The sequence below is a fragment of the Aaosphaeria arxii genome, assembly GCF_010015735.1.
Source record: "Aaosphaeria arxii CBS 175.79 unplaced genomic scaffold BU24scaffold_5, whole genome shotgun sequence".
Lineage (NCBI taxonomy): Eukaryota > Fungi > Ascomycota > Dothideomycetes > Pleosporales > Aaosphaeria > Aaosphaeria arxii.
Window position 1 is genome coordinate 638,801 of NW_022983478.1, and position 25,934 is coordinate 664,734.

Below are 25,934 nucleotides of genomic sequence, written 5' to 3' on the forward strand. Positions count from 1 at the left end.
TACCGGTGTTGCCACCATGTCTGTAATAACTCTAAATTCAAATGATCTCATTCCGACATCCAACACCATGCAAGAGGCACCCCCTTCCAATTCGCCGAATAGACCAAAAAGACCACCAACCGAGAAAATAAAATTCGATCCTAACTTTTCACCCATCTTCATCACTGAATTAGCACATTCAGTGCATATCCTTTACTGCCTCCTCTCACCTCTATTGGCCTAGGGAGCCCCTACCACTAGAGGATGGAGGGATGCAATGGCACCTTCCGCTGCAAGCATCAATAATCTTGGGGTTCCTGGTCCTGAGCTTGGGATTTCCTTCGGCGTTGCAGATGTAAGCCCTGTGGCAATTGTATCGCGCCAGTCCTAGACCTCGGTCAGAGCGGGGCTGAGCTTCACCACAGCGCAAAGTGTCCTTGGTCTTTCCAGCTGGGTTGGGCTTAGGAATGGCGGTTTTTCGGATGCACCTTGCGCCGAGTTGTCCACGCTTGCAACCGCCCCTACGGCTGAGAACAGGATTGTTTGGTGGTGCAATGGCGGCGGCTGCGGGAACTGATGCAGGATCGGTGGTGGTCACTGAATCCGCAGAAGCAGGGGGCAAGAGGTTAGGATCAGTTGCGCCTGGTGTGGAAGCACCGGGAGCACCGGGAGCACCTGCGGCAACGGGAGCAACAGGGGCGGGAGCAACAGGGGCGGGAGCAACAGGAGCGGGAGCAACAGGGGCGGGAGCAACAGGAGCGGGAGCAACGGGAGCAGCAGGGGCGGGAGCAACGGGAGCAACGGGAGCAACAGGTGCTACCGAAGCGACGGGAGCAGGTGGAGCGCCGGCAGCAGGAACGCCAGGAGCAGGAGGTGGCGTCCCAGAAGTACTGGGAGCAGAAGATGTACTAGAAGATCCGGGGAGAAGGTTCTTGAGTGGGCTGTTGCTCATGAAGGGATTGAGGTTGCTGAGGGGACTTTTGTCGTCGAAGTAGTTGAGGGGGTTGAGGGGGTTAAGAGGGTTGATGAGAGCAGAGGCAGCAGCACTGCCTCCAGTTTGCCTGGCCTCAACGTCGGCACCGAGGGCGGTGGAGGTCATAAGAGCGAAGAATACAGTAGGGAGGAGCTTCATGGTGGAGATGTTGTTGAACTCGAATTGGGATCAAATGAATGTTCTAGATACGCTGGTGGAGTGGATTCCGTAAAGAGTGTGTGTAAAGTTTGAATTCTGAAAAAGAATGTGGTTGCAGAAACTGCAGGAAAGAGTGACTGATCGTGATCGTGATGATGATGAAGATCTGTAAAGAAGGGATCCTGAGTTTCCTTTTATATGAAGAGCATGGTAAAGAGGTATCGCAGAACTGAGGAACCCACTGGAGGGTGCTTTGATCTTCGGTCAATAGGTATGCATTGCTGAAGGGGTAACACGCGATAGCCCGGTCCGAGCAGATCTATCTCTACATGGTAGAATATCTACATGTCTCATAGGTCTTCATCGGATCTTGTCAGAGGGGAGCAAATCTTTGTCAATTTGAGTTCATTAGGACGGATCTTTTCCACTACTCTGGAAGAAACGGAAGGGGAGGAAGGTGAGGCAGAGGAAGAAGAGCACATATACGGTGCTGTGGGCGGACATGGTGGTCTCGCATCTCCGTCGACCAGTTGGATAGTTCACACACAGAGACCATGTAAAACGAGAGATCGACGGGTTCTGAGGACACCGGAAATTGGCTGCAATGGTATTCCCCAGCGATTACCCATAGCTTTCTGGATTACCACCATGAGTGTGACTTCCATGTAATAAAATGACACCAAATAGCACCCCGAGTGCATTTCCTATCACAATCATCTCAGTGAGTGCAATAATGGTGTGTGTTGAAGGACGTAGAGAGCAGGAATTTGTCTAAATGCGGCATTCTAGATCGTGTTTCAAGATGTGAATCCTCCGACAGAGATCAGCAGGGTTTGTGTAGAACATTACAATTCTCCAAGTTGGTCCGGACCCACTCCCAATTGACAACGTGGAACGGAACCTTTCCCATAGGCGAATACGAAATTCATTACCACAATGAGCAACTCTACCAACGCCCAGACCTCCAATACTCCAGTGTAAGCGTTGACTCATCCCATCCAACCCAGCGGCGCCGCTATTCCGGCCGCCTGAGACCTTGTTCTTGGAATTGATGGAATATTGATAGCATCATCTTTGTCGGTGTAAAAGCCTACGCGGTGATGCGCTCTTCTATAGGGAGGTTGTAGGGTCACTAAATCGGTTACAGCAAACTCAAGCTTGTCGTGGGATGAGAATGATTTCATTTGTGCGTAGGAATTAGATACGAAACGAAGCGGAAATACAACGACCATTTATCGTTCTGTTTGTCGTCAACCTTGACTAATAACCTGTACAGTACAAGGATACCCTTCCGAAGGATGAGCGCCTCCCTTCTCCTCTTGATATGCTCTGTCCCCATCCACAGTCAACACCTTTTCGCATCCACTCCACCACTTCCCGAGAGCTCTTTCTGCAATGCCCTTCCCTTTCAATTCATCCCACTTCTCATAAGCAGGCTCAACGCGGAACGTCCTCACCGTCATGATTAACGTTATCTTCAGTTCGATAAGCGAGAGATTATGACCGATGCACATTCGTGGGCCCAGTTCGAACGGTCGGAATGCATCGGGTGGGGGATACAGTTCGTGGCTAGCATCCACAAGCCATCGTTCTGGGAGAAAATCTTCAGCTCGAACCCACACGTTGGGGTTACGATGGATTGTATGGTGGGAGTTGGAGACGAGACAATCGTCTGTGGGGAACTTCAGACCATTTCGGTCGACGAGGATGGGGCCGCCTTCGCGCATTGCGCCTGCTGGGGGAAAGAGGCGCATGGTTTCTTTAATGACAGCGAGGGTGAATGGAGTCTGGTTTAGTAATAAAGGATTTGCGCGGAGAATGTTCGAGGCGTTGGATGCATTAGGACCAAAGACGGCTTCGTGCTCCTGGCACATGTGATATCGAACCTCGGGGTGCTTGTACAGCATGTGGTAAATATACACAAGGACACTGGTAACAGTATCGTGGCCTGCGAACAGAAACAGTCGAAGTTGATACGTGGCAAAATCAGCAAAGTGCTTGTCCAGAGTAGCGCTCTCAACTTTGCTGTTGTTGTTGACTTTGTGATACTCAGAGAGCGTAAGCGTAACTACCGACTTTGACCGTTTTGAATCGACATCAGTGGCGGATTGACTGCTGTTGTGCAGCTCTTCAAATCTTTTTTGAAGCTCACCGCCTATAATGCGATTCATGATTTTGTCGTGCTTTCGTAGAACGAAGGTCCGAACAGGGTTAAATCTTGCTAGTGGATTTCCCAGTTTACTCCAGCTTATCATGGTCAACAAAGAGTTCACAAGAGGGTGCTCGTTTCTTTGGCAGTTCAACTCAAGATCCCTATAATGTTAGATCAGAATTCATCGTAGATATGAAGTGGGAAGGCAGGGTTACGTACAGTGCAACTCTCATGATGACATCCATTGTAAGCGGAGTTGTGAAGTTCTGCAAAGGCAAGACCTTGCCATCCAAGTCCCTCAGACGATCGGTAAAAGTTTGAACACAGTCTATGATGGCCGGAACCTGCTGCATCAGATACGCAGGAGCAAATCCTGGGTTGAAAAGCGATCGCCAGAACTTCCACTGCTCCCCATTCATTGTCAATAAATTGGGCCCTCCATTGATTGGCTCAAACATAACCCGGTACATAGAAGGCTTCGGAAGGTTGAACTTGTTCGCGGCCTGGAATGCTGGATCAGGACTGCATATGAACAATGTCGGTTTCAGGAATGGCCATAGGTCTAGGTAGAACATGTCGACGTTCCCAAGCTCACGTGCTACGTCCGAGATGATGACATTGATGAATGTATCTTTAGGAAATTTAGACATGTATCGCTGCAGAATGAGGAGGTGTCCCGTGAACCAGTTCCATGGAGGCATCGGCTGTCATTGTTAGTGCGTGACCTTAGATCTATAATTTCGAAGACTGACCATGGACATCTTGCGCAGTTCATTCACACGCGCGCGAGCCTTGTACGCTCGGTGCAAGGAAAGGAAAAGGATGATTCCTATAACCACATAGAGGACGTTGACTGGTAGAACCAAAAGGTACAAATTTGAGGGCATGATTTTCTTATTCTCTCACTATGGTCACGATATGGTAGTACTGGTGTATTCGATAGCACAGCATAGAAGCTTCAAAACAAGATGTGCGTGTCATAACACGAAAGTGTGAGAAATGGGCTTTGCATTCAGCATGTACGCTAAAATTCTAATTGGACAAGACTAGATGAGGAAATATTTGAATCGTTACCTGGTAAATTACGAAAAGAAAATCACAGTCTATTCGGCAGTGTCAAGCACGTCAATTGATTCGATCATTGCCACGCTACCATTGGGGGTTAGTGTCAGCACACCGGAGCCGATCTACAGAGCCAGCCGAGCGCCATTGTGGTGGGCTTATCCTGCTGACGCTGCACTACTATATGTGAATTGTATTTGGATATTGGGCGTCTTAATCCCTACCTGCCATGCTTACAGGAAGCAAATTGCCGTCTTTTATCTACAGGTATCCCGCCTTGGAACCAGGGTTCTGGTGTCAGACGGAGGTCCAGGTTCTTGTCGACTCCAGATCAGTAAACCATCATACACGCTTCATGCGACCCAGGCGAACCACTACATTATTACCGGGCCTACTAGAACAAATCAAGGGCTTTTATCATGGATGAATCGGCATATGCATATATTGACCTGTGGAGCTAAGCCTACATTCTCTTACATCTTGCGATAAACGATGCATCCCATCGAGGTATCGCAACCTCTAATCCAGCGCTCCAGTCATCCGGATAGCTTCAACATATGGTGGCAGAGTGATACTAAACCAAAGAATGACCCAGATATAACCTAAGACCATGTCTGCCTTGTCTAGTACCCACCATTCCAAACCCTTCCCATATCCATACTTGCCCTGGGACATTTGATCATTCCGCCAATCCGCCCCAATGATGCGGAGTAGTTGCAGGATATGGAAGCAAAGATCTTCAAAGACGATTCCACAAAACTGTAACAGAAAGAATCGGAATGCTCCGGTTGGGTCCAAATCTGGTCCACCACCACGGGCTTTGTATCCCGCTACCGCATGCGTCCACGCCGATATCAGGAAACCTACCAGTAGTTTCAGGTACGCACTCTCTATAGTACCTTTTGTTATACCCGCTTGAGATGTAAGCAGATTTCCCGCCGTCGTCATCTGTCTCCGAACCGCTTGGTGCCATGTTCGCCCCCAAAAGCATCGTAGAGATGCCATGGCACCGATAGGTCCCATCATGTAGGGAAAGGCTCTGGGATCTCCAAAACCAAAACCGACCATAAAAGTAGCGGGAATAGTGAATGTGAGCCATAGCTGTAGGTATGCGCTGATCGCATATGCCCACGTCGGCACAAGTAAGCCTATACTGAGAGGCGGGTGTCCCGTTATGGACGGAGATTTGCTGTTCGGCATGCCATTGGACAGAGCGAAGAGCATGACGGAGAATAGGGCAATTCGTTTAATCCGCGAAGCTAAATAAGCGCTGGGGCTAAACGTTAACAAGCCACCCGAGGCAGAACTGATTCAGGTCAAACGAACCTTTTGGACTCGGTACCTATGTAGCACACGTAAGGAATTTCCCAGTTCCAACCAATGCCCCGTGGGGTGTAGACGAGCTCCAGAGCCCAGAGTAATCTCTCCGAGAGACCGTTCGAACCGTTCGAACCGTCAACGGGTTCGTCCCGCAGCCTTATGCGATGGAAGTGTTCGCTTGCTGGTGTATGGGTGATGTAAATTTCAAATCCCTTCAGCAGTTGTGGTGTGATTGCCAGTCCTAGACCCCAATTCATAGCTGCATCTCCGGACGAAGTGTTGACAAGATTCACATATTGGAATACGAGGAGAACAATCACCACCATTCGAACGGGGCGGTTTTCGGGGAGGAGGAGGAGTGGAAGAGTCAAGGTTAATTGGAAAGACACCATAAGCGCTACAGAGAGCATCATGCTTGATGGAGTCATCATATGAAAATACGAAGTTCATGTACACTCCAATCGCTGTATGTAACCTCGAAATCGGAAAGACAGCCTGGTATCTGCTCGGTGTCCGAGGTCAGGGGAGGGTTGTTTTAAGAGAAGGTTGTTTGATTTCGAAGCAGGAGTTTGGTAGATATACTCGGTGATGTCAGATACGTCCTCGCAAAATACTGCTGATAGTCTGCTGATCCCCACGAATCTCCATAAGTCGCTACTATCATTACCATTCCTGTGAATCGTCCGAACAAGGGGCTTAGCCCGCATGTTTAGCAGGCAGCCAAGATTACCCACGTCAACTTGCCTCGGCCGCGTTGCATTGGGATAGTGCTATGGGGGGCTGATTGTGATAGCATGCAGGTCCATTTGCTGTTTAGTATGAGACATGAATAGTTTCTCCGTGTTTGGCACTGCAGCCGACAGATCTCTTAAGCCGCCATTCACCTAAGCGGCGTAGCCACCCGCAGCTACGAGGCGATCCCGGAGGCTAACTATCCACAGTACGGAGACAAGTTGATATGCCGGGGTATGATGAGAGTAAGTCATGGATGAGATACGTCTGCTGCCTTAATGACAAAATGTGTTTGAGAGCCCTGGTTTGGACCGAGTATGTGGACAGAGAAGAGCTAAAAGTGATTTTACAGGGGATTATCAACATCCCTTCTCCACTTGTAACTTTATTGGGAAAAATTCCAGCATAGTTTAGAGAAATACCATCATCATGTCTCTTTCAGAAGAAACACAAATAGCGTTTGCCTATTTGGCGCCTATTGTCATTTTCGCGGTGGCTAGGCAGCTCTACTTATACATTTCCTCCTCACACTCTGTATGCCTCCTTATATTGATGAACAAACAATTGCAGCATGCACTAAACGATTTGCCAGTCCAGAAAGCCATGGCGACGTTTTCAACTGTTCGAATTTGTTCGGCGGATCGTAACCTATCACATTCGTGGCGCAGAACTGATTGAGGAAGGATACCAAAAGGTATGAACCCAAGTTCTTCATCGCAAGCTCTGAATACAGGTTCACTGAGCATGTTTAGAGCAATGGCCGCCCGTACCGTATCCGTACACTCAGGAACAACCTTGTTATAGTGTCCTCAGATGAACACACTGAAGAGCTCGCGTCTGTGCCAGATACCATTCTCTCGCTGCACGCAGTTGCAAAGGATGTAAGATAGCAACCGTGCCAGCATGAAACAGTGCGCAAAAGCTAAGCATTCACTTGAACAGATGTTCGAGCCCCAACATACCATGTACGGATTCAAGGTTCACGACAAATCTCCATTGAACGGGAGCATGCATTCGCGAGTCCTGCGTACGCTTTTGACATCCAAGATCCCGTATTTGCTTCCGGGGTTGCGGGACCTGTCACTGAAGTGTTTTCGGCAGCAGATAGCACTTCATGGGAAGTCCAGCCCAAGCAAGCCCGGTATGTATGCTGATATCTTAGACAAGGATTCACTGCTAATATTGTCTGGTAGGTTTTCAAAATATTCCAACATTCGAGGTGTCGAGGAGACTTGTCTCTCAGATCAACAGTTATTGTTTCGTTGGGCCAGAACTAGGTATACTATGCTTTGCAAACTACACTATTCTGAATGTTATGCTAATCACCCGACTGCAGCTCAGAACGAAGAGTTTGTCACGGCGGCTGGGGACTTCGCACAAGAAGTTATGGTAACTGGCGAGATACTTCAATTCTTCCCACGTGCCCTTGCACCGTAAGTACTATTACGAACTGCACCTGCTCAGATACACTTCCTGATGATGCGAAAAGTATAATTGCCTCTCTGAGCACAAATTTCAAGCGGTCGGAGCGGATCCTCGTATCCTACCTCCGCACCACCATCCTCGAACGGATCCGGATATGCGAGGATAACATCCCGCACGCCCAACGCCCTGTGAGTCCACCCTTCCCGCCAATTGCCACTTTAGAAAAGAATCTCTTCCTAATCTACAAGAAAGGTTGATTGCATACAATGGATAGTCGAAACCATGATCCGTAAATCTGATTATAACGTCGACCACATTATTCAAGAGTTCCTCGCCCTGTGGTTCGGCTCCGTTCATCAAGTTTCGATGGTAGGTTCGCCTGTCCAATAACCATCCCACATTCGACTAACAATGGTTCCACCACCCAGTCCTTGGTATACGCCCTGTACCACCTGATCGACAACCCCACTCAAATTGGCCTTCTCCGAGAGGAAATGTCCTCAGTGGATGATTGGACAACATCTCTATCCAGCCTTCCCAACCTAGACAGACTTCTCGTCGAGTCTGCGAAACTACATCCATCGGACAGCATCTCGATGCGCCGAAAGGCGCTTCAAACGTACCGCTTCCGTGATGGCACTGTGGTGAACAAGGGGGACTGGGTTTGCGTTCCGTTGCGACGTTTTCCTGCGAAAATTTCTTCACATGCCATTCCATCCCATCAATCAAGTGAATCATCTGGGAAGACAGACGGTGGGTTGAATACATCCTTCACGAATTTAGGAGCAGACTTCCCTCTCTGGGGAATGGGGAAGCATGCTTGGTAAGTCTTGCAACACCCGTCCTCTATTGAAGTGAATAATAATCAATGCCATTACAGTCCAGGAAGATTCTACGCTTCCAGTATACTGAAACTTCTTGTGGGAAATATCATTATGAACTTCGACATCGACATCGATGCGGTTTACATGGAAGAGAAAAGGAGGACATTCATCTGGCGTACAGCTGTCGTGCCCAGGGCCTCCATTCATTTGGGAGTGCGGCGGAGAGATATGGAGGAAGGGGAAGTGAAGTCGCGTTGATATGTAGGATTAAGATTCTGTGTATTGCATGGTGTACATTTCATGTTCTTTTCCAATCTCCTTGTGGTAAATAGAGGGAAGGAGGCTTCATTTATGATGAGAAACCAGAGTATGTAGGTTGTTTGCTTGTAGAATAGTAGGATTTTTTAATTTCTTCATCATTGCCCTCTTATGATGACCTTCAAATCTTTATGCTCGGCAATTTGATTATCATCGATCCAATGCTGCCGTACAGTTTAAATCGTTATAACATAGGAAAAGGAAAAGTTAAAAGAATCCATAAAATCACTCTTAATCCAGTAACAGTACTATACATTGCTCCGCGTCAAAACCCAAAAGATGTTCTTTTCTTTTCCTCTACCCCTCCCTCCCAATCGGCCTGGCTTCATCTAACCTTTGGCTAATTGTAAGTTATGTCGTCTGTACAGCAAGTGCCATAGCTATGGAAGTCAGTAAACCATCAATAGAATATTGATCTCAGACTTACACTTCCTTTGCAAACTGGTGATCTCGTTGTAGTCCTCCTGGACCTCTTCTTCTTCCTTCGAGCAATCATCGGGTGACTCGACTTGGAATATGAGGAACAAATAGTGCACCAAAACGCCCGTGATGATGAGGTAGATGGCGCTGCTTGAGTACGCGAACGCGCCCGGCATCATGGGGATGGAGAGATTGATAGTGGAATCCATGGTTGTTCACTTGCTTTCCCCTGCGAGTAGACGATATAGCTGGAACAAAATTCCTTTCTTTGCGTAATTGGCTATTCAAACAAATGGTAGGTAGAGTTTAACTTTCGAAAAAGCCTGCGACGCCCAAAAGACAGCTGGTTCGCCGAGAATGATCTCCAGGTTGGACGATAAAACAAATCCAAATCCGGTGAAATCCGCCTCGCCGCAAATCTCTGTGTATATTCTCCAATATGGACTGATGCGTGCATGTATGCACGCACTCTTGCCTTCTCTCTCGTAATTGATTCATAGTGGACGTCTATAAAATAAATCCGCCTCCACACTCCACAGTCGCACACACTCAAACCCCGAGACACAAATCTGCTCAAGCCAGACCAAATCAAATCAAATTACTCTCCCCTCACACCTGTCACTTTCCCCTGGTCTCCTATGAGGAATAGATATTCACATGTGCATTATATCTCAGCCCCAAAGCTAGGAGGAGGACCACCGCGTCACACAAATACCCCCCGGACGAATCCGACGACCAGGACCACAAATATGCAATGCGCCCCCACAACCTTGTTTTCTATATGTGTGTCTCTGTTCGCTGCTAGCCTGATATCGCAATTGACGTGTTCAGGTTCAGAGTGAACGAATGGCATCAGATGAATGTGTGAACGGGGATCTATCTTACAGCGAACTAACCATGTCTAGACATGTAGTCCCCCTGCTTACTACCTGAATACCATATGGAAGCGCAAAGACGGCGAGCATCAGCATGTGTATGTACAAAGTGATGGTGTGTGGGCAGTTCCTGTGTCTCATGAGAAGGGCTGCAAGAGAGGCGGGTCGGAGGTGCACATTCAGGAAACATCGAGCGCGAATCCCGGTTCCATGCATTGCAGACGGAGGAAAGTCGCTCAGCCCTTTCTCTTCCTCCGATGAGTGGAGTGGTGGATAGATGCAGGATCGGGAGGGGGTCAGCGGGATGGTGGCTTGAAGGTTTGTGATTCATTCGATTATATCGTCATATCGCTTGAGTAGCTGTACTACGCCGCAGCAGCAGTGCCTGAGACGGGGAGAGAGCTGTATACAGGCAGCAGGCGTGCCGCGCATGTAATCAATATGATAGTCAACTGGACAGGGGTTGAGACATGGGTGGGCGAGAAGGACGGATTGGGTGATGGGTGGCTTCGGTTAGGGCGTTTCTTCCATCACAATCCCTTCCCACTCCAAGGGAATTGACTGGCCAATGAGGGCAAAGGCTTTCAATAGTAGTAGCTGTAATGTGAGTAACTCTGTAATTAGATGTGTATAATCCAGTGTCATCCTGCTCTTATGGCAATTATGAAGAAATTATTCTTCTGCGTAGGGAACATTCATCACTATTTTTCCTAGTCTTCCTTTCTGGTCAGCGTTTAGAATATCATGGCGACACCGATGAATGTTGTCCACGATTTCCCTGGCGCTGTATCTATGTCGTTTCTTCGTTATGCTGTTCTGTCTGCCGTCGTCGCATTGTTGCTCAGACGGGTATTTGGATGGAATTCTGTCACCTTAAAGAATCAGAAGAGGAAGCCGGCGACGGCGCCTAGTTTGATTCCATTCATAAGTCACACTATTGCCATTGCCAGTGGTGGTGAGAAGCTATTCTCGACATTCAAGTAAGTTTGAGCCAGACACACGCATCCCAGTTGATCTAACTGCTATTTTTAAGACAATACTGTGGTCTCACGTCTCCAATCCGCTTTCGAATGCTAGGACAGGACTTGATCCTACTCTCCGCATCCGACATCAGAAAGACAGTGCACAACCCGCACGTCTTCACCGACAACAAGCTGCGAGCCCGCTTCATCTCCAACGTCTTCGGCATTCCACAGGCTGCAGCGGACGTAGTGGGCGTCGACAACTCTGGCTCCGCGATTCGTCCGACGCCTGGGAGCAATGTCGCTCCCGACCGCAGAATTGTCAGGATGCAGCAGGAGACTGCGTTTGATTTCTTGCAGTCCAAGGACGGCATAAGTACTTTTCTCGACAAGTTCGTCGGGTTCCTCGAGCAAGAGATCGCCACTAAGAAGATCGGGGAGGAGTGGAAGGAATTCGACGATTTCTTCGACTTCGTAAGGAAGACGAGTTCGACGGCGGTCATGAATGCCGTGTGTGGACCTCGCCTTATGCAAAGGTGTCCTAAATTCGTAGATGCATTCTGGACATTCGACGAGAACGTTCATTTGTTACACATTCAGCTTCCGAAGTTCTTCATTCCTAAGGCGTACGAGGCGCGCCAGGTGTGTCTCGATGCGCTAAAGGAGTGGAAGCGCAATGCGATCGAGACAACTAAGGGTAATACGTATACGAAAGAGGACCGATGGGATGAGACGTGGGGACTGCAGGTCATGAGGACGAGGAACGGCCTTTACGATCGGTTCAAAGAGTATCACAGTGATGCAGCCAGGGCAGGATCCGATTTGGGCATCGTTTGGGCGTAAGTATACTCCAATGCCGCTTCAATTATGAGAGCACAGAAAGTTCTGACGATATAAATACGTAGATCAAACGACAATTTAATACCAGCTGCATTCTGGCTTGTCCAGGCCCTGGTCAAGTCTCCCGAACTACGGGATCGCTGTTTAGTTGAGATCAACGAAGCACGATTGCCAGCAGTGGACGGCGACGGACTGCCGAGGTTCGACACAGAAATTTTGATTAAGCAGCCACTGCTGCAATCGGCGTATCATGAAGTGCTTCGGACGCAAGTCACAAGTTTCATAGCGAGAGATGTAGAGCAGGATTTCGTTCTAGGCGATCACCTGCTGCCCAAAGGGTCGTATGCTCTCACCGTTCCTTGGGTAGAAAACCACAATAAGGAACGTTGGGAGAGTAGACCGGGAGCGACTGGCCATCCCGTAGAGGAGTTCTGGCCAGAGAGATTCTTGGTGCCGAAGAAAGATGGCGAGGGAGCCGAGTTCTCGCTCAAGGGGCTTGAGGGATCTTTCTTCCCATTTGGTATGGGTCACCATATCTGTCCAGGAAGACATTTTGCCACGCGTGCGATATTGAATTTGGTTGCTACTCTCGTGACTGCGTTCGAATTTGAACCAGTTGAAAAAGAGAGTTGGAAAGATCCAGGGCAGAACCCTCAGACTTTCGGTTATACGCCTTTCAGGCCGACAAAAAAGCTTCCATTCAGGGTCAGGAAGGCAGTGTAAGAATACGGTAGATAAATGTAGCGCAGTGTAGTGTAGATCAATTTTTGCACATCACATGTACGTGCGTGAGGTAGTCGTACGAATCTCACGGGATCGACAATATTCAGCCATGGACCTGAGGGTTCTATTGCATTATCGACGTAGAAGCATGGATGATTGAGGTGTAAATACCCTGCATTGATGCGATCCACTGCATCGGGAACATCGACTTCACCCGTGTCCCTTTCATTCATCAGTTAAATCGAACAAATGATATAAAACTCCGCCCACGTCCCTGAGTTCTTCGAGTGACGTCTTCCTAACCTCCACATTCCTTTGTCAGCCCTAGCCAGGCTACGACCTACGTGTAAATATTCCGTACCTTACTGTACCTCTCCACGCCTCCTCTCTAATTGATTCAACGTTGCGTATAACGACCATGGCCACAGCTGTCGACACGGGGCCGGAAAAATCCAATTCCAAGGAGCAAATATTGCCATCCATTGCTGCTACCAATGCAGACGCAGACTCGCCCATAACTGCACTCCCTGTAGGCCCCCAGAATGCCTCACCCACACCAAAGAAATCGTGGGCCTTCAAAGTGACGATCCTCTCGCTCTGCCTCGTCTCCCTCGTCGTGACTCTCGACGCCACTAGTATCGCTATAGCGCTACCCAAAATTGCGAACGAATTGAAGACGTCCGAGTACGTCTGGATGGCCAATTGCTTCGTTCTCTCCCAGACGGTCGTCCAACCGCCTTGCGCTCAACTCTGCAACATCTTCGGGCGAAGATGGCCCATGATCTTGTCCTTGACGCTGTTCGCCATCGGTAGTGGGATTGCTGGAGGCGCGAGGAATGTAGGGGCCCTGATTGCCGGTCGCACCATTCAAGGCGCAGGGTCTGGTGGATTGAACCTCCTCAGTGAATTGATCATTTGCGATCTCGTCCCGTTAAGAGAAAGGAGCAAATACTTTGGCATGGTTCTCTCTGTTGGCGCTCTCGGAACCATCTTAGGCCCTCCCATCGGCGGCGTCATCGCACAGCGAGACTGGCGATGGATCTTCTACCTCAATGTACCCGTCGCGGGACTTGTAATCTTGGTCATGTTCTTCTTCCTCCGACTCAAGCACGTCCGCGAACCGTCCATCCGTCGAGCTCTCCTCCGCATTGACTGGATTGGCAGCTTCCTCTTCATCGGCGCAACCTCCTCGTTCCTCTTCGGGCTCATCTCAGGCGGCACATCCCCCCAATACGCCTGGTCTTCCTTCCGCGTCATCGTCCCCATCGTCCTAGGCATCGTCGGCTGGATAGTCTTCTACATCTTCGAAACCTCACGCTTCTGTCTTGAACCCTCCGTTCCCTCACACCTCTTCCGTACCCGCAACTCCTCCGCCGGCTTCTACATCACCTTCACGTCCTCCATGCTCATGGTCTGGGTCGCCTACTTCTGGCCCGTCTACTTCCAATCCCTCCACTCCGCCTCAACGCAACAAGCCGGCACCAACATCCTCCCCTACGTCGCCTTCCTGATTCCCGTCTCCGTCGTCGCCGGCGTAGCCCTCACCCGCTTCGGCCAATACCTCCCCTTCCACTTCGCGGGCTTCGCGCTCTGCGCCCTCGGCCTCGGCCTCAACACCCTTCTCACCCAGCACACCAACACCGCAACCTGGGCGACCTTCCAAGCCATAAACGGCATCGGTCTCGCCATGCTGTTTCCCTCCATTCTCCCCGCCATCCTCGCCGCGCTGCCAGAGTCCTCCGCAGCCACCGCAACAGGCTTCTTCTCCTTCCTCCGCAGCTTCGGCCTCGTCTGGGGCATCACGATCCCCGCGCTGATCTTCAACAACGAGTTCGACCGCCTCGCGGCGCAGCGCATTGACGACCCGGTGCTCCGCGCCAAGCTGGCGAACGGCAATGCGTACGAGTCTGTCGGTGCGGAGACGAGCCTGGTTAAGGGGTTGGAGGAGGGGAGTCGTGAGCAGGTGGTCGATGTGTATACGAGGGCGCTGCGGATGGTGTGGATCGTCGCGGTTGCGTTTGCGGTGAGTGGGTTTTTGAGCGTGTTTGTGGAGAGGAATATCCCGCTCAGGACGAGCTTGGATACGGAGTTTGGGTTGGATGAGGGGGGTGGGAAGGAGACGGCTGATGTTGTGCGGGAGAAGAAGAGTGAAGGGAGGACGAACGATTCGTTGGCTTGATCGATGTTGTGTTCGTACTGTCGTGTGCCTTTGGCCCTCTCGAGAAGTTTGATTTATTAATATAGATGTATACTGTAGAAGATAGTAGGAGAGTTTCTCTGTATTACAATGTACACCGAAGTCCGCTTTCTACTAAGAAAATATTGAGGCACCTCATGGTATAGCGATTCCTCCGTTTCGCCGGCGATTTCTACATAGAGATTTTCCATCTCTATCACACATTTTGTATTCTTTCATTACGAGGAAGATGGAAATGATGTTGGAATATACTTAATTTAAGCTATCTATGGTATCTACTATGATCGAGGGTAGACTAAGTCCAAAGAGGCAATTTTTGAGTGTAAGTGTGCACGGTGGGAGAGCGGACCGACACTGGACTAGACGGATAGACCAACGGATACGAGACTACGAAACGGGGCATTGGCCTAATTGAGCACATCTTCTATCCATCCATAGTTCAGACCATCTACTTACTCTTCTTCCCCTCCTTCTTCTTCTCCTCGCTGTCGAGATACGCCTTGACCGCACGATCGATACCCTCCTGCGTGCTCCACTGCGGCTTATACCCCAACCTCGTCTTCGCCTTCGTCACGTTGAACGTATTCGTCATGCTAAAGAACCGTATCATCTTTCGATTGATCTGCGATTCCTTCCTCCCGAGCGTGAACAGCCAAACCGCCCACTCCGCAACGACAGCGATAGCGTAGTACACCCAAATCGGCGTGACGCGCACATCCTCGCGCCGCACGCCACACCCCGCCGCCGTCCCGACCGCGCGCACGAAGTCCCAAAATGGCCACGGCTCGTCGTTGGTCAGGAAGAAGACCTCGCCGTCGATGCGGTCGTCGGATGTTGTAGGGGGAGGAGGGAGTGTGGGGTCGACGGCGAGGAGTTTCCGCGCGGCGAGCCGGTGCGCGTAGGCGGCGTTGCCTGTGTACGTGAAGTCGAAGAGGTTCTTGCCGTCGCCGACTTGCATCTTGCCGCGCCCGGACTGCGCGTTGCCGACCATCTGCGGGATCGTGGTGTTGTCGCCTTCGCCGTAGAGGGTCGTGCAGCGCAGGGCGACGGTGAGGAGGCCGTGCTTGCGGTTGGCTTCGCGGATCATGACTTCGGCTTTGCCTTTGGTGTGCGCGTAGTACTGGAGAGGCTGTTAGTAAGGTGGGGTGTAGGGTTTGGAGATGTGGGGTGGGTTACTTCGGTCTGCTCGGGGAAGAAGCAGATGGGTACGTCCTCGGTCGCTCTGATGATGTCTGTGTACCCATTGTGCACGATGCCTGTGCTGGACGTGTAGACCAGTACCTTGGGGACGCCGCTCTCGTAGATGCAATCCAGCAGGTTCTGGGTGCCGAGGATGTTGACCTCTTCGAAGAGCTTGGGCGTCGCGCTCTGGTGCATCAGGTGCGGGGACGCGACATGGAAGATGACCTTGGGTTGCGCATTGTTCAATGCGGACAGGACGTCCTCGCGGGAGCTCACACTGCCCTTGTAGTATGTGACACCTGAGACGCGGTTGCGTTCAAGGGAGATGTCAAGGACGGAGAGGGAGGTGGCTTCTTTGGATTCGAGGAGCTGCTTGACGAGTTGAGAACCCAGGCCCCCGCAACCGCCGATGACGAGGACCGAGCCAAGGGAGGATGGTGAAGACATGATGGGTGGGTTGCCTGAGAGGACGCAATGTGCAGGAACCTGGGATTGAATCGCGACGGGGTGATGGGCAATGGGAGAGAGCGGTGAATTCAAGTCAAGTCAATTCAATTGCGTTGAGCTGAGGTGTCTTGGTGTTGACAATCATCGGAGACACAGTCGCGTCACAACAGGATGGAATAGATTAATCAACAGGCTGTATTATTGCGAGAAGCGAAGAGCGAGCAAGGCTGCCACACATCCAATGTCATCATCGTGTCTCTGCGTTGGCCCCCAAAACATGAAGATCAATACAGATTAACATCACTCAAACAAAGGGAGAAAGAAAAAATGACATAGACAATGTTCCTATGGCGAGATTGCGAATTGTGAATTGCGTAATGCGCGTTGCGGCACAGCCAGCTCCCTGCTCAACCCTACGAAACAAGGCCAATGCAAGGAGTAAGCATCTACGGATACTGTGTGACTGTCTCCATAGTTGTACAAGGTAATGAGAAACGACAAACGAATCATTGAACGATCTGCATCGCATCGGAGCTGAAGACATCTTCATATCCCAAGGCACACTTTCTCCACCACTTTTCGTCCCTGTATGACCACCCACCCAATCCACCCATCGTTATTCTCCCATCCAGCCTCCAGACATCCAGGCCCATTTCATGTGCTTATCCCTTCTAGCTATGCGTGAGTAGTTATTTCCATCTCCCTCATACTGCAAATGTACTGCACCCTGCTGCAAGTAGGCGAGAACCCCGGCCTATCAACATGCGGGTCTGCCTCTTTATCCGGGGGCCATTCATTGTTACAAGTGATCGTCCACCATCATTGGCCATTCATTGCCCCGAAACGCCACATGCATCATCAGCATCGCACGGCGTTTATTGGCTGTCTGCTTCGTGCCCGTTTTGGTGGCCTGTATCTACCATCCAGGTAGATGGCATCTATGTACGGACTACTCCATACAGACGAGGTGAATACCGGTGAACTGGATCGCAGTATCTATCTACCCGCATATAGTCTTTGCTCACAGTTTCGTGAGGAATCTTGCATGAGTGGTCTGATTTCGGTGCTACGACTGTATGTCGCCCATTTACTCCATAGTCAATTTATCTAATCAACCGTTACGCCAAAATGTTGTGTGATCATGTCTACAGCATTCAATGCACCCAAAACCGTACAACCACGCATGTATGCCTTCACCCCATCCAATCAACCCGCCATCAAAGCAAAGAAATCAAATCCTCACCCCACGCTCATCGCCCAACGGCGAATAAGCATCTCCGACCTTCTCCCCCCTCGCCGTGACACTATTCCCCGTGCCATCGCTCTCCCTCCTAAACGGCCCCAACTCCACCTGCTCGTACGGATGCCTGGGGGGCTCCAACACCTCCCCGCTGTCCTTCTTACTCTCCACAACCTCCCTGCTGGCAGCGTAGCCGCCGTCGTACTTACTCTTCGTCGCCACCGTGTCCGAGGCCCCCGACGAGGAGCGGAGCTCCGACCGGTGCCCAGACATGTAGCCGTATGCGGTGCGGAGAGAGGACTTCCCTTGCTTGACGAAGGCGGGCAGGTAGATTACACAGCCACAGATTATGGCGAGTTTCATCTCGACGGTGCTGTAGGGTGTGGGGTTAGCTGTGCGTTCGGGGAAGTGGGAGGGAGAGCGGAGCGACGTAGTACGTACCCGAGCATCGACATCAATGCGCCTGTGTGCAGTGCGTCGTTGTTGTTGATGTTGTGTGCGAGGAAGCCGAGGCGGATTATCGACATGGAACTTGCGCTGCGATGGTGTGTCGTCAGTAAACAGTAGTAACAGTAACGATCACGCAACCAATTCAATTGATCAAGCAAGCAAGGAGGCACCCCCCCCAACGGCCCGATCCGAGCGTGTGCATAGAGGAACAACGGCAACTCACATAAACCCAGCCAAGAACGTCGCCAACACACCGACCTTCTTCTTCGTACTGATATGTAGGTTCCACAGCTGCCTCACCGGGATAACCAGGACGTAGAAATCAGTGACAACGTTCAGCGTCGCGAACGTCAGGTTCGAAATCGTGACCTGTCTGTGCTTGCAGATGTGTGCGGTGAGCGCCTTGAGTCCATTACACGACGATACGTGCATGGCCGCCACCACGAGGTAGGGGATGGAGATGATGGTGCAGACGGCGAGGCCGAATTGGATGAGGTACCGCGAGCGGTCGTTGTGGCGGAAGAATTGGAGGAAGAGGAGTAGTAGGGAGATTTTCACGAAGTAGATTGTTATTACGTAGATTACTTCGACGGTCGAAAAGAGCTAGAGGTGATGTTAGCTATGAGTACGAATAATGGTTGGTAGGTATTCTGAGGAGAGGATGTCCTTACTTGTGTGCGGTCTGGTGTCAGGGTCAGGACGCGGATGTCCCACATGTGTCGCCCAAAACCGATGGTCGAGTCTTTGATGTAATGGGTCAGTATCAAGGAATAGACTTATCGTCTTGGATGTGATCAAACTCACTGTAGATGCAAAGAACCGAATGTGCAATGGATCCAAGCTGTATTCGCACACATCAGCATCGCGCCCTCGCTATCTTCCATTACACTCAATCGTACGTACAACAGCAACACAAATCGTGACTACACAACATGTCCTCGTTAGCTTAACCGCTTCCCCGAAGTGAGGGATCCGAAATAGGTAAACTCACAATCAGACATGTCGAATTTCTGCCTCGAGATGATCAACTTCGAATGCATGCGAATTAGGAAGACGAGGAACATGAGCCCCACTGCGATCGAGTTGACTATCACGATATGATCCTCCAGCGACGATTGAGGATTGTCAAAGTTGGGTCGACTGCCTTTGGGCGGCTTCATCGCTGGTGTGTCCCATGTGAGGGCTGCGAGATTCGGTGGTGGTGCCATGGTTTGGATAGTGACTCCGTATCTCTTGCAATTCCAAAGCTGCTCGAGCGCACCGCACGTATCTAAATGAGGCTATGTGGGACAACGATAAAGTAGAAAATGAGTGGTGCAACGATCGTGGTAGGCTCACAGATATCTCCAAGTCAGGCTGCGAGGAGTCAAATAAGCCAACCTCATTGATTATTTGAAAGACCATCGATTAGAGAATGCGACGAGTGGCAATGGTTGGATTCATCTCAAGCACCTACTCATCCATTCACACATGGAATGAGGGGGCCCAGCATGTCCTGCAGCCACAGAAGCGTCTGACAACTTGTGCTTACTCCTCCCCCATACAATGTGCCATGCTACTGCCGAGCTGCGATAGTGCTACCACGAGTCCTTCCACGCTGCGGTGAGGCTTCAACATTGTAAGTACCGGACTCCGTGTGAACGTAGATCAAATTAATCTTCATCTTCTTGGAAGGCGAGCGAGCAAGAGCGAGAGACCGAGCTTCGGCACAATTCAGCCCAGAACATTGGCAGAGACGATCAGTGTAACGCTGTGCATACGATGCGATGAGATGCCAATGGATTCATTTCCATTCGAGCTATCACGGCCTCAGTCTCAGCCCAAGATGTGATGTCTATCTCTTCACGCTCTCTCGGGGCCATTATTAATGGATAGACACACGCGGAAGGGCAGATCGCTAGCTACATGGATATTTTGCGTGGACCAGTGTAAGACAGAGACTGAATTGGGAAAGGCAAGGCTGACATGCATACTGTATTACCTGAACAAGACAGGGTATGAACATACGAGTAAATTCTCCCTTCAATCGTCATCCCATCCCGCAGCCGCTCCATCCCCAGACTATTCCATGACTGCAGCCTCGCTACCAGTGGTGGTGGCAGTTCGTTTGATACAATCACAAGCCAAAAGTGTAACCCTGTAGGGCTGCGACCGGGCCAAGCGAAAAGGCAAACGGAACTCCACCATCCAGGCAAATTCTGTATGGATGCTTGCCCACACGCATGGCTCACGTACGCGGCGTAGTCGATTTTCGGACTACGAAGGAAGGGGAATATGCGATCGGCGGCGCCACACCGCTGTGAGGGGAGCGTGGGTGGTTCTACAGGGGAAAAGGATGAAAACGAAATTGAGGGGCATAATAAGTTACACCCGTTGGTAATGTAACAATATTTGATCAACTTGGCAGTGTCTGTCTACCTGCATGACAGACAAACAAAGAAAAATAATTGAGGCACAAACAAACGGCATTGATGTTAACGTTGAAATCGCATTGCATCCTCTGCAGTTGGGAAAGGGACATCCTTCGACTCAACTTCGCTCTTTCAATGTACTAGAACTTAGTCCAAAAGTCAAAGATTTTGTAGTTCCTACGTCGCCATCATAGAAATGTCTTTCATCACGATCCTCGTTGCAGCGACCGCCCTGCTGGCGTGCTTCTGCATCTGGACCGTCCAACGAGTCGCGCACAATGAAGCCATCGCCAAACAGACAGGCCTCCCAGTCATTCGAGTCTACGTGACTCCGATGAACCCCCTCCGCCTCCTCTTCGCCAACTCCATCATCAAGCTTCTCAAACAACTACCTGTAGACGTCACGGGATACACCCGGTTCTACGCCAATGGCTGGGAGGCCACCGAGCGCTACAAGGCGCATGAAGATTTCGGTCCCGCTTTCTTCCTCGCGTCGCCGGGTGGCAACTATTTGTACATCTGCGATCCCGACGCCGTGCAGGACATCCTGCAGAGGAAGTCAGACTTTCAAAGAGATATCGTACGCATGTCGATTCTGAACGTGTACGGGAAGAACATATCGACGACCGAGGACGCGGAGTGGCAGATCCATCGCAAGGCGACCGCAGCCGCATTCACCGAAGCCAACAACGAGACCGTATGGAAAGAAGCGCTCGAACAGGCAAGGGAGATGCGAGAATTCTGGATGGAGACCCCGAAAAAGGCCGTGACGACGATTTCCAAAGACACGCGGACTTTCACCCTCAATGTTCTCGCTGCTGCACTGTTCTCCAAGAGGTATCCGTTCAAGAGCTTCCAGGCCGAGAGCGGCACGAGGGATCTCAAGGACTACACGGATCCCTCGATGCAATATCGCGACTCGCTCTCCCGGATCCTGCGCAACATCTTCCTCATCTTCCTATTCGGGACGAAAAGATTGAGGGAGGCGTGGTGGATGCCGAAAGCGTGGAAGCAGACCGGGGATGCCGTGGAGATATTCCATTCCTACATCAGCGGGCTCATTGCAGAAGAACGCTCGAATGCCACCCCGTCTTCGTCCACAAGAAAGCAAGACCTGGTCTCCAACCTCGTGCGCGCGTGCTCGACTGAAAAGGAGGACAATGAGCGTCGAGCCGCTGGTGCCACTGTGCCACCAGAGACGCACCGTAGAACTCTCACCGAGGACGAGATCATCAGCAATTTGTTCGTATATGCCTTCGCGGGGAACGACACCACGGCGATAACATTGGCCCACGCGGTAATGCACCTGGCAGGCAGTCCCGAGACGCAGCTGTGGATTCGAGAAGAAATTCAACACTACGCGCCCACTGTTGAGTCGCTCTATGACTACAAGACGTTCCCCAAACTGAAGCGCTGCTTATCCGTCATGGTACGTTGTCCTTCCCTACAAAGGACCAATAACACATGCCACCACAATAGAAAAACTAACAAATGTCAGATGGAAACCCTCCGCCTCTGCCACCCCCTCGGCCAACTCATAAAAACAACCGGCAAAGCTCCCCAAACAATCCACCTTCAAGGCCAAACAATCACACTTCCCAAAGGCCTAAACGTAAACATCAATCTCACAGCTTTACACACACTCCCCTCGACATGGGGCGAAGAGCCGCTAGATTGGAATCCCGAACGTTTCTTCGCCTCCAAGACCACATATCCCGAAGACAGCGGCTTTGACGCAGAGCTACTCATCCCCGACACGACCAAGTACTACCTCCCCTGGGCCTATGGCTCTAAGGTATGCCCCGGTAAGAAGTTCTCGCAGGTCGAGTTCGTCGCGGCGCTGGCAATGCTGTTCCAGAGGCATCAGGTGACGGTGGAGAGGAAGTTAGGGGAAAGCCAGTTTTACGCGGATTTTCGGGCAGAGAAGGCTGCGATTGAGATCGAGAAGAAGTTGCTGAATGAGATGAAGAATTCTGCAGAGATTGGACTTGTTTGGGAGAGGTTGTAGGAGGGGTAGTGGATGGAAAGGTTGTAGGAGGGGTGCTGGATCGATAGGTTGTAGGAAGGGTACTGGATCGATAGGTTGTAGGAGAGATAGTGGATCGATATGGTGTTGGTATTAAGTGATATCGGAATTTTTAACCCGCTGTGGAAGGCCGACCGGAGGTCCATCTGAACGGCGAGGGCGCGCTTCTGCCAGTCCTCGATTGCAAAGGGTGATAGCACCCGGTCCACCTAAATGACAACATGGGCGAAAGACTTGGCCAACGGGCGGGAGTGCACTACGGCAGATTTGGCCCATTGAGAGACGCGGGAGGGCAAGGAGGTACAGAACACGAAAAGGATGGCCGCAGCCATCACGGAAACGGGGAGAGGCGGTTTGACATTGCTAGATATTGTGTCTAGTTGGGAAGACAACTTGGCGAGGCTATGGAGGGTCTCCTCCGAGAGATATACAGTGACATTGTCGGCGTAAACGTCGACGAGGAGGAATAAGTAGAAGAATAAGAGAAAGAGAACGAGATACATGATGACTTTGTGTTTCGAATGGTGGTTTTATTGTTATGACTGCGTCTATCGTCTCTTTGGATTTGATGAAGGTTGGTTGAACAGATCAGTGGGACGATCAAAATTTAACCTGTAAACACGACATCCTTAGCTCCTTCCGTCTGTTGGGATATTGGAAAGACTACAATGAGTAGGTGGTTTCCATGGACGAACGTCCTATCACTGTAGTAAGTACTGTGTAGTGAGGAGGAAAGTTGATTGACTGTTGGTAGGTAAGAACCAGGTGATAACCTGCTATCTCGCTAGTGATTGATTACCTAATCCTCACTGCTTGATCCAATTGCCTCCAACACAGTCTTGTTGATTGACTGTTGAAGCAGGTGTTTGACTGATCGATAACTAGGGCAGGTGGACGAATGATCACTATTGCAGCTGCACGATCGATAACTTGGTTGATTGAGGAGGTTAATTAAGGAGGTTCGTGGTTGATTGATTGATACTGCAGATAGAACTCAACTCAATTAGGGTCGATATTATACGAGGTAGGTGGAAATTCAATTATTGATCGATATTGTAGGTGGAAATTGAATCGATTAGACACTACTATAGTGTACGGTTGTACGTAGGTAGGACCTACCTACCTACCTACCTACGTATGCGCAAGCTCCTTTCAAGGCCCTTTACGACTTACAGACCATTTTAAATAAGAATACTAATTAGCAGTGTGTTGTACTATAATGTAATCAGCGCAGTTCGTGTTGAGTAAATATAGCCTTACTGAGAGGAAACACTGTTTGAACAATAAAGACTAAGCGCTGGATCCGATATGGCAACGAAAGTAAAGTTTTTGCCTGAGGTAGTAGTTGAAGCAGGTAGCGTCCTTGCAATCTGGCCTGATAATATCTGCCTGTGGGTGCGCGTATGTTCGAGGGTCCATGGCATGAAGCCAGCTGTGGGTAGGGACTATTTTCGTAGCAGGCATCTCCATTGCAATCGTCGTACAGATCAGAATGTCTCTTTCGTACGTGACGATAAGACACTGTGAGGAGATGCTAGTGCCGCCAGCATCCGCAGGTTGATGAGGTCTGATTTCTAGCCTCCTACCATTTGCCCCATATCCATAGCCATTGTACAGCCGACCTTTACGTAGAGGGAGCGATAGAAGTAATGCGGTGAAAGGTTCTAGCGCATCGTCTTCTCCTGTCTTGTGGGCAGTAAAGTGTCCTGTTATACTGGACCTCGGTGGCCTGAATAGAGCTAACTCCGGTGGAGAACGCCAATGGCATGGAGGATATAAGGTATCGGCCGGTCCTAAACTTCGAAGCCGATAGAATAGTGTCCTGAGCTCTTCCGCAAGCATTCGGCCGTCTACCGTGAGAGAAAGCGCGTCAAGACGGCTGTGGGGTCTCCATTCCAGCTTGAGAACCACGTTACTCGACCTGAACTCAGCGGTTCTGAGACTGGCTCGAGGCCAGGTCGGCTCTTCTGATCCTGTGCAGCGCGTGTCGTGGATGGCATCATGACATTCAATTTTGAAGCTGCTGAGGCAGGCTTGCCAATCACCTCCATGCTGCGGCTGCTTCTGACGCCAGTCATCGATATGGGCCTTGATACTAGCCCAGGTGATATGAATATGCTTACACACTTGCACTGATCCCTGATGGCCCAGACACTGTGTCTCTCGTTCATTCAACGTGGAGCCCTGGTAGGCAGAAGCAAATTGGGATCTGTCGTGTGAGACTTTGCAGGCATAGCAGTAGAGCGATGAAAGGGGAGACCGGAAGAAATCTTGCTGAAATTTACAATCATCCCACAGCCGCTTACTATGGGCGTCGTTCCAACGCCTGCAGTTGTTGCACCTCCCATCTCTCCGTAGGCGCAGTCGAAGTTGCAGTCGAAGTTGCAGTCGAGGACCACTGCGTAGATAAAATGGATCACCGTAGTCATGCTCGAAATTTTCCTGATGCCATGGCCCTCTCCAGATCATTGATTGTCGGTTGAGGATGCGAAGAAACACCCTCGACACTATCCGGAGGCATAGTAAGGTAACCGCATCGTCGCACAGAAAGTAGCATATCATCAGAAGGATCTCTTCTGGTAACCTAGTAAGGTGACAGAAGCGATTATTGTAAACCTGTACGGCTATGAGAGGATCCATTCCACGCTGCAGCTCTTTCAAGGGGACTATGAGAGGTTGAACCTGCCGATTGTTCTGTTTCTCCTGTATTCTCGTGCCTTTGTCTGCTTGATGCGTCGAGCTTCTTGTTGCCGTCTCTGGGTCTAACTTGGGAGGAATAACATCAGGTATAGAGTTCTGTTCGATCAAGGATTCGCGTGCCTTTATTTGCTCGACACGTCGAGCCTTTTTGCGCCACCTCTGGACCCATCTTGGGAGGAACAACATGAGGTATAGAGTTCTGTTGGATTCACAAAGATAATAGAATTCTTCTAATGTGGTTGTTGAGCAAGCGGACAGGTCGACTTATAAACTTGGCCCGTAGTCTTGGAATCACATGACTGTCCACTCTCAACATTTTCTGCACCATTGATTAACTTCTTGGGTTCTGATCCTCTATGCCGGTACTGTCAATCTGGTCATTGGTGCAGACCTTTCTAGAGGCTGGCAATGGCCCAATGTATTCTACGATCCTCCGTCTTGGAATCATGAGTTGTTCAAAGGACCCTGGATATCCTCCGTTGCAGCCAAATCAACGGTTCGAAACAAGTTAAAAGGA

The 25,934-nt window shown here is 50.3% G+C and overlaps 11 protein-coding genes across 11 annotated transcripts; 4 read left to right on the forward strand and 7 right to left on the reverse strand.

The window, feature by feature from the left end:
- Window positions 1-211: 211 nt before the first annotated feature.
- Window positions 212-1,111, reverse strand: BU24DRAFT_410086 (uncharacterized protein; the record flags this gene model as incomplete). The annotated part of the gene is made up of 1 exon (XM_033525964.1): window positions 212-1,111. One exon carries the CDS (start codon window positions 1,109-1,111, stop codon window positions 212-214), a length of 900 nt encoding a protein of 299 aa, XP_033382672.1.
- A 1,250-nt stretch (window positions 1,112-2,361) lies between these two features.
- On the reverse strand, window positions 2,362-4,150 carry BU24DRAFT_441859 (putative cytochrome P450; the record flags this gene model as incomplete). The annotated part of the gene is made up of 3 exons (XM_033530481.1): window positions 2,362-3,424; window positions 3,483-3,967; window positions 4,016-4,150. The coding sequence occupies 3 exons, from the start codon at window positions 4,148-4,150 to the stop codon at window positions 2,362-2,364; spliced, it is 1,683 nt and encodes a 560-aa protein (XP_033382673.1).
- Window positions 4,151-4,844: 694 nt separating this feature from the next.
- BU24DRAFT_492988 (uncharacterized protein) lies at window positions 4,845-6,155 on the reverse strand (the record flags this gene model as incomplete). Its single annotated transcript, XM_033533933.1, has 2 exons — window positions 5,652-6,155; window positions 4,845-5,595 (listed from the first exon to the last, which is right to left on the reverse strand). The coding sequence occupies exons 1-2, from the start codon at window positions 6,074-6,076 to the stop codon at window positions 4,845-4,847; spliced, it is 1,176 nt and encodes a 391-aa protein (XP_033382674.1). The 5' UTR covers window positions 6,077-6,155.
- Window positions 6,156-6,806: 651 nt separating this feature from the next.
- BU24DRAFT_451416 (cytochrome P450) lies at window positions 6,807-8,985 on the forward strand (the record flags this gene model as incomplete). The annotated part of the gene is made up of 10 exons (XM_033531103.1): window positions 6,807-6,911; window positions 6,970-7,071; window positions 7,130-7,258; window positions 7,320-7,518; window positions 7,571-7,654; window positions 7,714-7,810; window positions 7,867-7,990; window positions 8,055-8,171; window positions 8,231-8,625; window positions 8,683-8,985. 10 exons carry the CDS (start codon window positions 6,807-6,809, stop codon window positions 8,882-8,884), a joined length of 1,554 nt encoding a protein of 517 aa, XP_033382675.1. The 3' UTR covers window positions 8,885-8,985.
- Window positions 8,986-9,295: 310 nt separating this feature from the next.
- On the reverse strand, window positions 9,296-9,573 carry BU24DRAFT_463135 (uncharacterized protein; the record flags this gene model as incomplete). Its single annotated transcript, XM_033532086.1, has 2 exons — window positions 9,296-9,324; window positions 9,372-9,573. The coding sequence occupies 2 exons, from the start codon at window positions 9,571-9,573 to the stop codon at window positions 9,296-9,298; spliced, it is 231 nt and encodes a 76-aa protein (XP_033382676.1).
- A 1,354-nt stretch (window positions 9,574-10,927) lies between these two features.
- On the forward strand, window positions 10,928-12,832 carry BU24DRAFT_451417 (cytochrome P450). The gene is made up of 3 exons (XM_033531104.1): window positions 10,928-11,219; window positions 11,273-12,040; window positions 12,107-12,832. The coding sequence occupies exons 1-3, from the start codon at window positions 10,984-10,986 to the stop codon at window positions 12,762-12,764; spliced, it is 1,662 nt and encodes a 553-aa protein (XP_033382677.1). The 5' UTR covers window positions 10,928-10,983; the 3' UTR covers window positions 12,765-12,832.
- Window positions 12,833-12,999: 167 nt separating this feature from the next.
- On the forward strand, window positions 13,000-15,028 carry BU24DRAFT_423320 (MFS general substrate transporter). Its single transcript, XM_033528215.1, has one exon. The coding sequence runs from the start codon at window positions 13,183-13,185 to the stop codon at window positions 14,941-14,943; it is 1,761 nt and encodes a 586-aa protein (XP_033382678.1). The 5' UTR covers window positions 13,000-13,182; the 3' UTR covers window positions 14,944-15,028.
- Window positions 15,029-15,409: 381 nt separating this feature from the next.
- BU24DRAFT_392474 (sterol-4-alpha-carboxylate 3-dehydrogenase) lies at window positions 15,410-16,884 on the reverse strand (the record flags this gene model as incomplete). The annotated part of the gene is made up of 2 exons (XM_033525157.1): window positions 16,138-16,884; window positions 15,410-16,090 (listed from the first exon to the last, which is right to left on the reverse strand). Exons 1-2 carry the CDS (start codon window positions 16,588-16,590, stop codon window positions 15,410-15,412), a joined length of 1,134 nt encoding a protein of 377 aa, XP_033382679.1. The 5' UTR covers window positions 16,591-16,884.
- A 774-nt stretch (window positions 16,885-17,658) lies between these two features.
- BU24DRAFT_492994 (uncharacterized protein) lies at window positions 17,659-19,761 on the reverse strand. Its single transcript, XM_033533934.1, has 7 exons — window positions 19,272-19,761; window positions 19,184-19,203; window positions 19,085-19,121; window positions 18,952-19,022; window positions 18,504-18,883; window positions 18,272-18,367; window positions 17,659-18,203 (listed from the first exon to the last, which is right to left on the reverse strand). The coding sequence occupies exons 1-7, from the start codon at window positions 19,486-19,488 to the stop codon at window positions 17,822-17,824; spliced, it is 1,203 nt and encodes a 400-aa protein (XP_033382680.1). The 5' UTR covers window positions 19,489-19,761; the 3' UTR covers window positions 17,659-17,821.
- Window positions 19,762-20,902: 1,141 nt separating this feature from the next.
- BU24DRAFT_318525 (cytochrome P450 monooxygenase-like protein) lies at window positions 20,903-22,687 on the forward strand (the record flags this gene model as incomplete). The annotated part of the gene is made up of 2 exons (XM_033522905.1): window positions 20,903-22,120; window positions 22,190-22,687. Coding segments are annotated over 2 exons (1,716 nt in total), but the record flags the coding sequence as incomplete, so codon positions are not given.
- A 1,160-nt stretch (window positions 22,688-23,847) lies between these two features.
- Window positions 23,848-25,643, reverse strand: BU24DRAFT_423325 (uncharacterized protein). Its single transcript, XM_033528216.1, has 2 exons — window positions 23,978-25,643; window positions 23,848-23,931 (listed from the first exon to the last, which is right to left on the reverse strand). Exon 1 carries the CDS (start codon window positions 25,601-25,603, stop codon window positions 24,008-24,010), a length of 1,596 nt encoding a protein of 531 aa, XP_033382682.1. The 5' UTR covers window positions 25,604-25,643; the 3' UTR covers window positions 23,848-23,931; window positions 23,978-24,007.
- Between the last annotated feature and the right edge of the window lie 291 nt (window positions 25,644-25,934).

What these genes read in the sequence shown, in the direction of transcription:
- BU24DRAFT_451417 (XM_033531104.1), top strand. Translation starts at nt 10,984, where the DNA reads ATGGCGACACCGATGAATGTTGTCCACGATTTCCCTGGCGCTGTATCT. An exon ending in AAGCTATTCTCGACATTCAA is followed by an intron (nt 11,220 to 11,272) that starts GTAAGTTTGAGC and finishes GCTATTTTTAAG; the next exon opens with ACAATACTGTGGTCTCACGT. An exon ending in GATTTGGGCATCGTTTGGGC is followed by an intron (nt 12,041 to 12,106) that starts GTAAGTATACTC and finishes ATAAATACGTAG; the next exon opens with ATCAAACGACAATTTAATAC.
- BU24DRAFT_423320 (XM_033528215.1), top strand. Translation starts at nt 13,183, where the DNA reads ATGGCCACAGCTGTCGACACGGGGCCGGAAAAATCCAATTCCAAGGAG.
- BU24DRAFT_492994 (XM_033533934.1), bottom strand. Translation starts at nt 19,488, where the DNA reads ATGGCACCACCACCGAATCTCGCAGCCCTCACATGGGACACACCAGCG. An exon ending in GAAATTCGACATGTCTGATT is followed by an intron (nt 19,204 to 19,271) that starts GTGAGTTTACCT and finishes CATGTTGTGTAG; the next exon opens with TCACGATTTGTGTTGCTGTT. An exon ending in TGACACCAGACCGCACACAA is followed by an intron (nt 18,884 to 18,951) that starts GTAAGGACATCC and finishes CATCACCTCTAG; the next exon opens with CTCTTTTCGACCGTCGAAGT.
- BU24DRAFT_423325 (XM_033528216.1), bottom strand. Translation starts at nt 25,603, where the DNA reads ATGTTGTTCCTCCCAAGATGGGTCCAGAGGTGGCGCAAAAAGGCTCGA.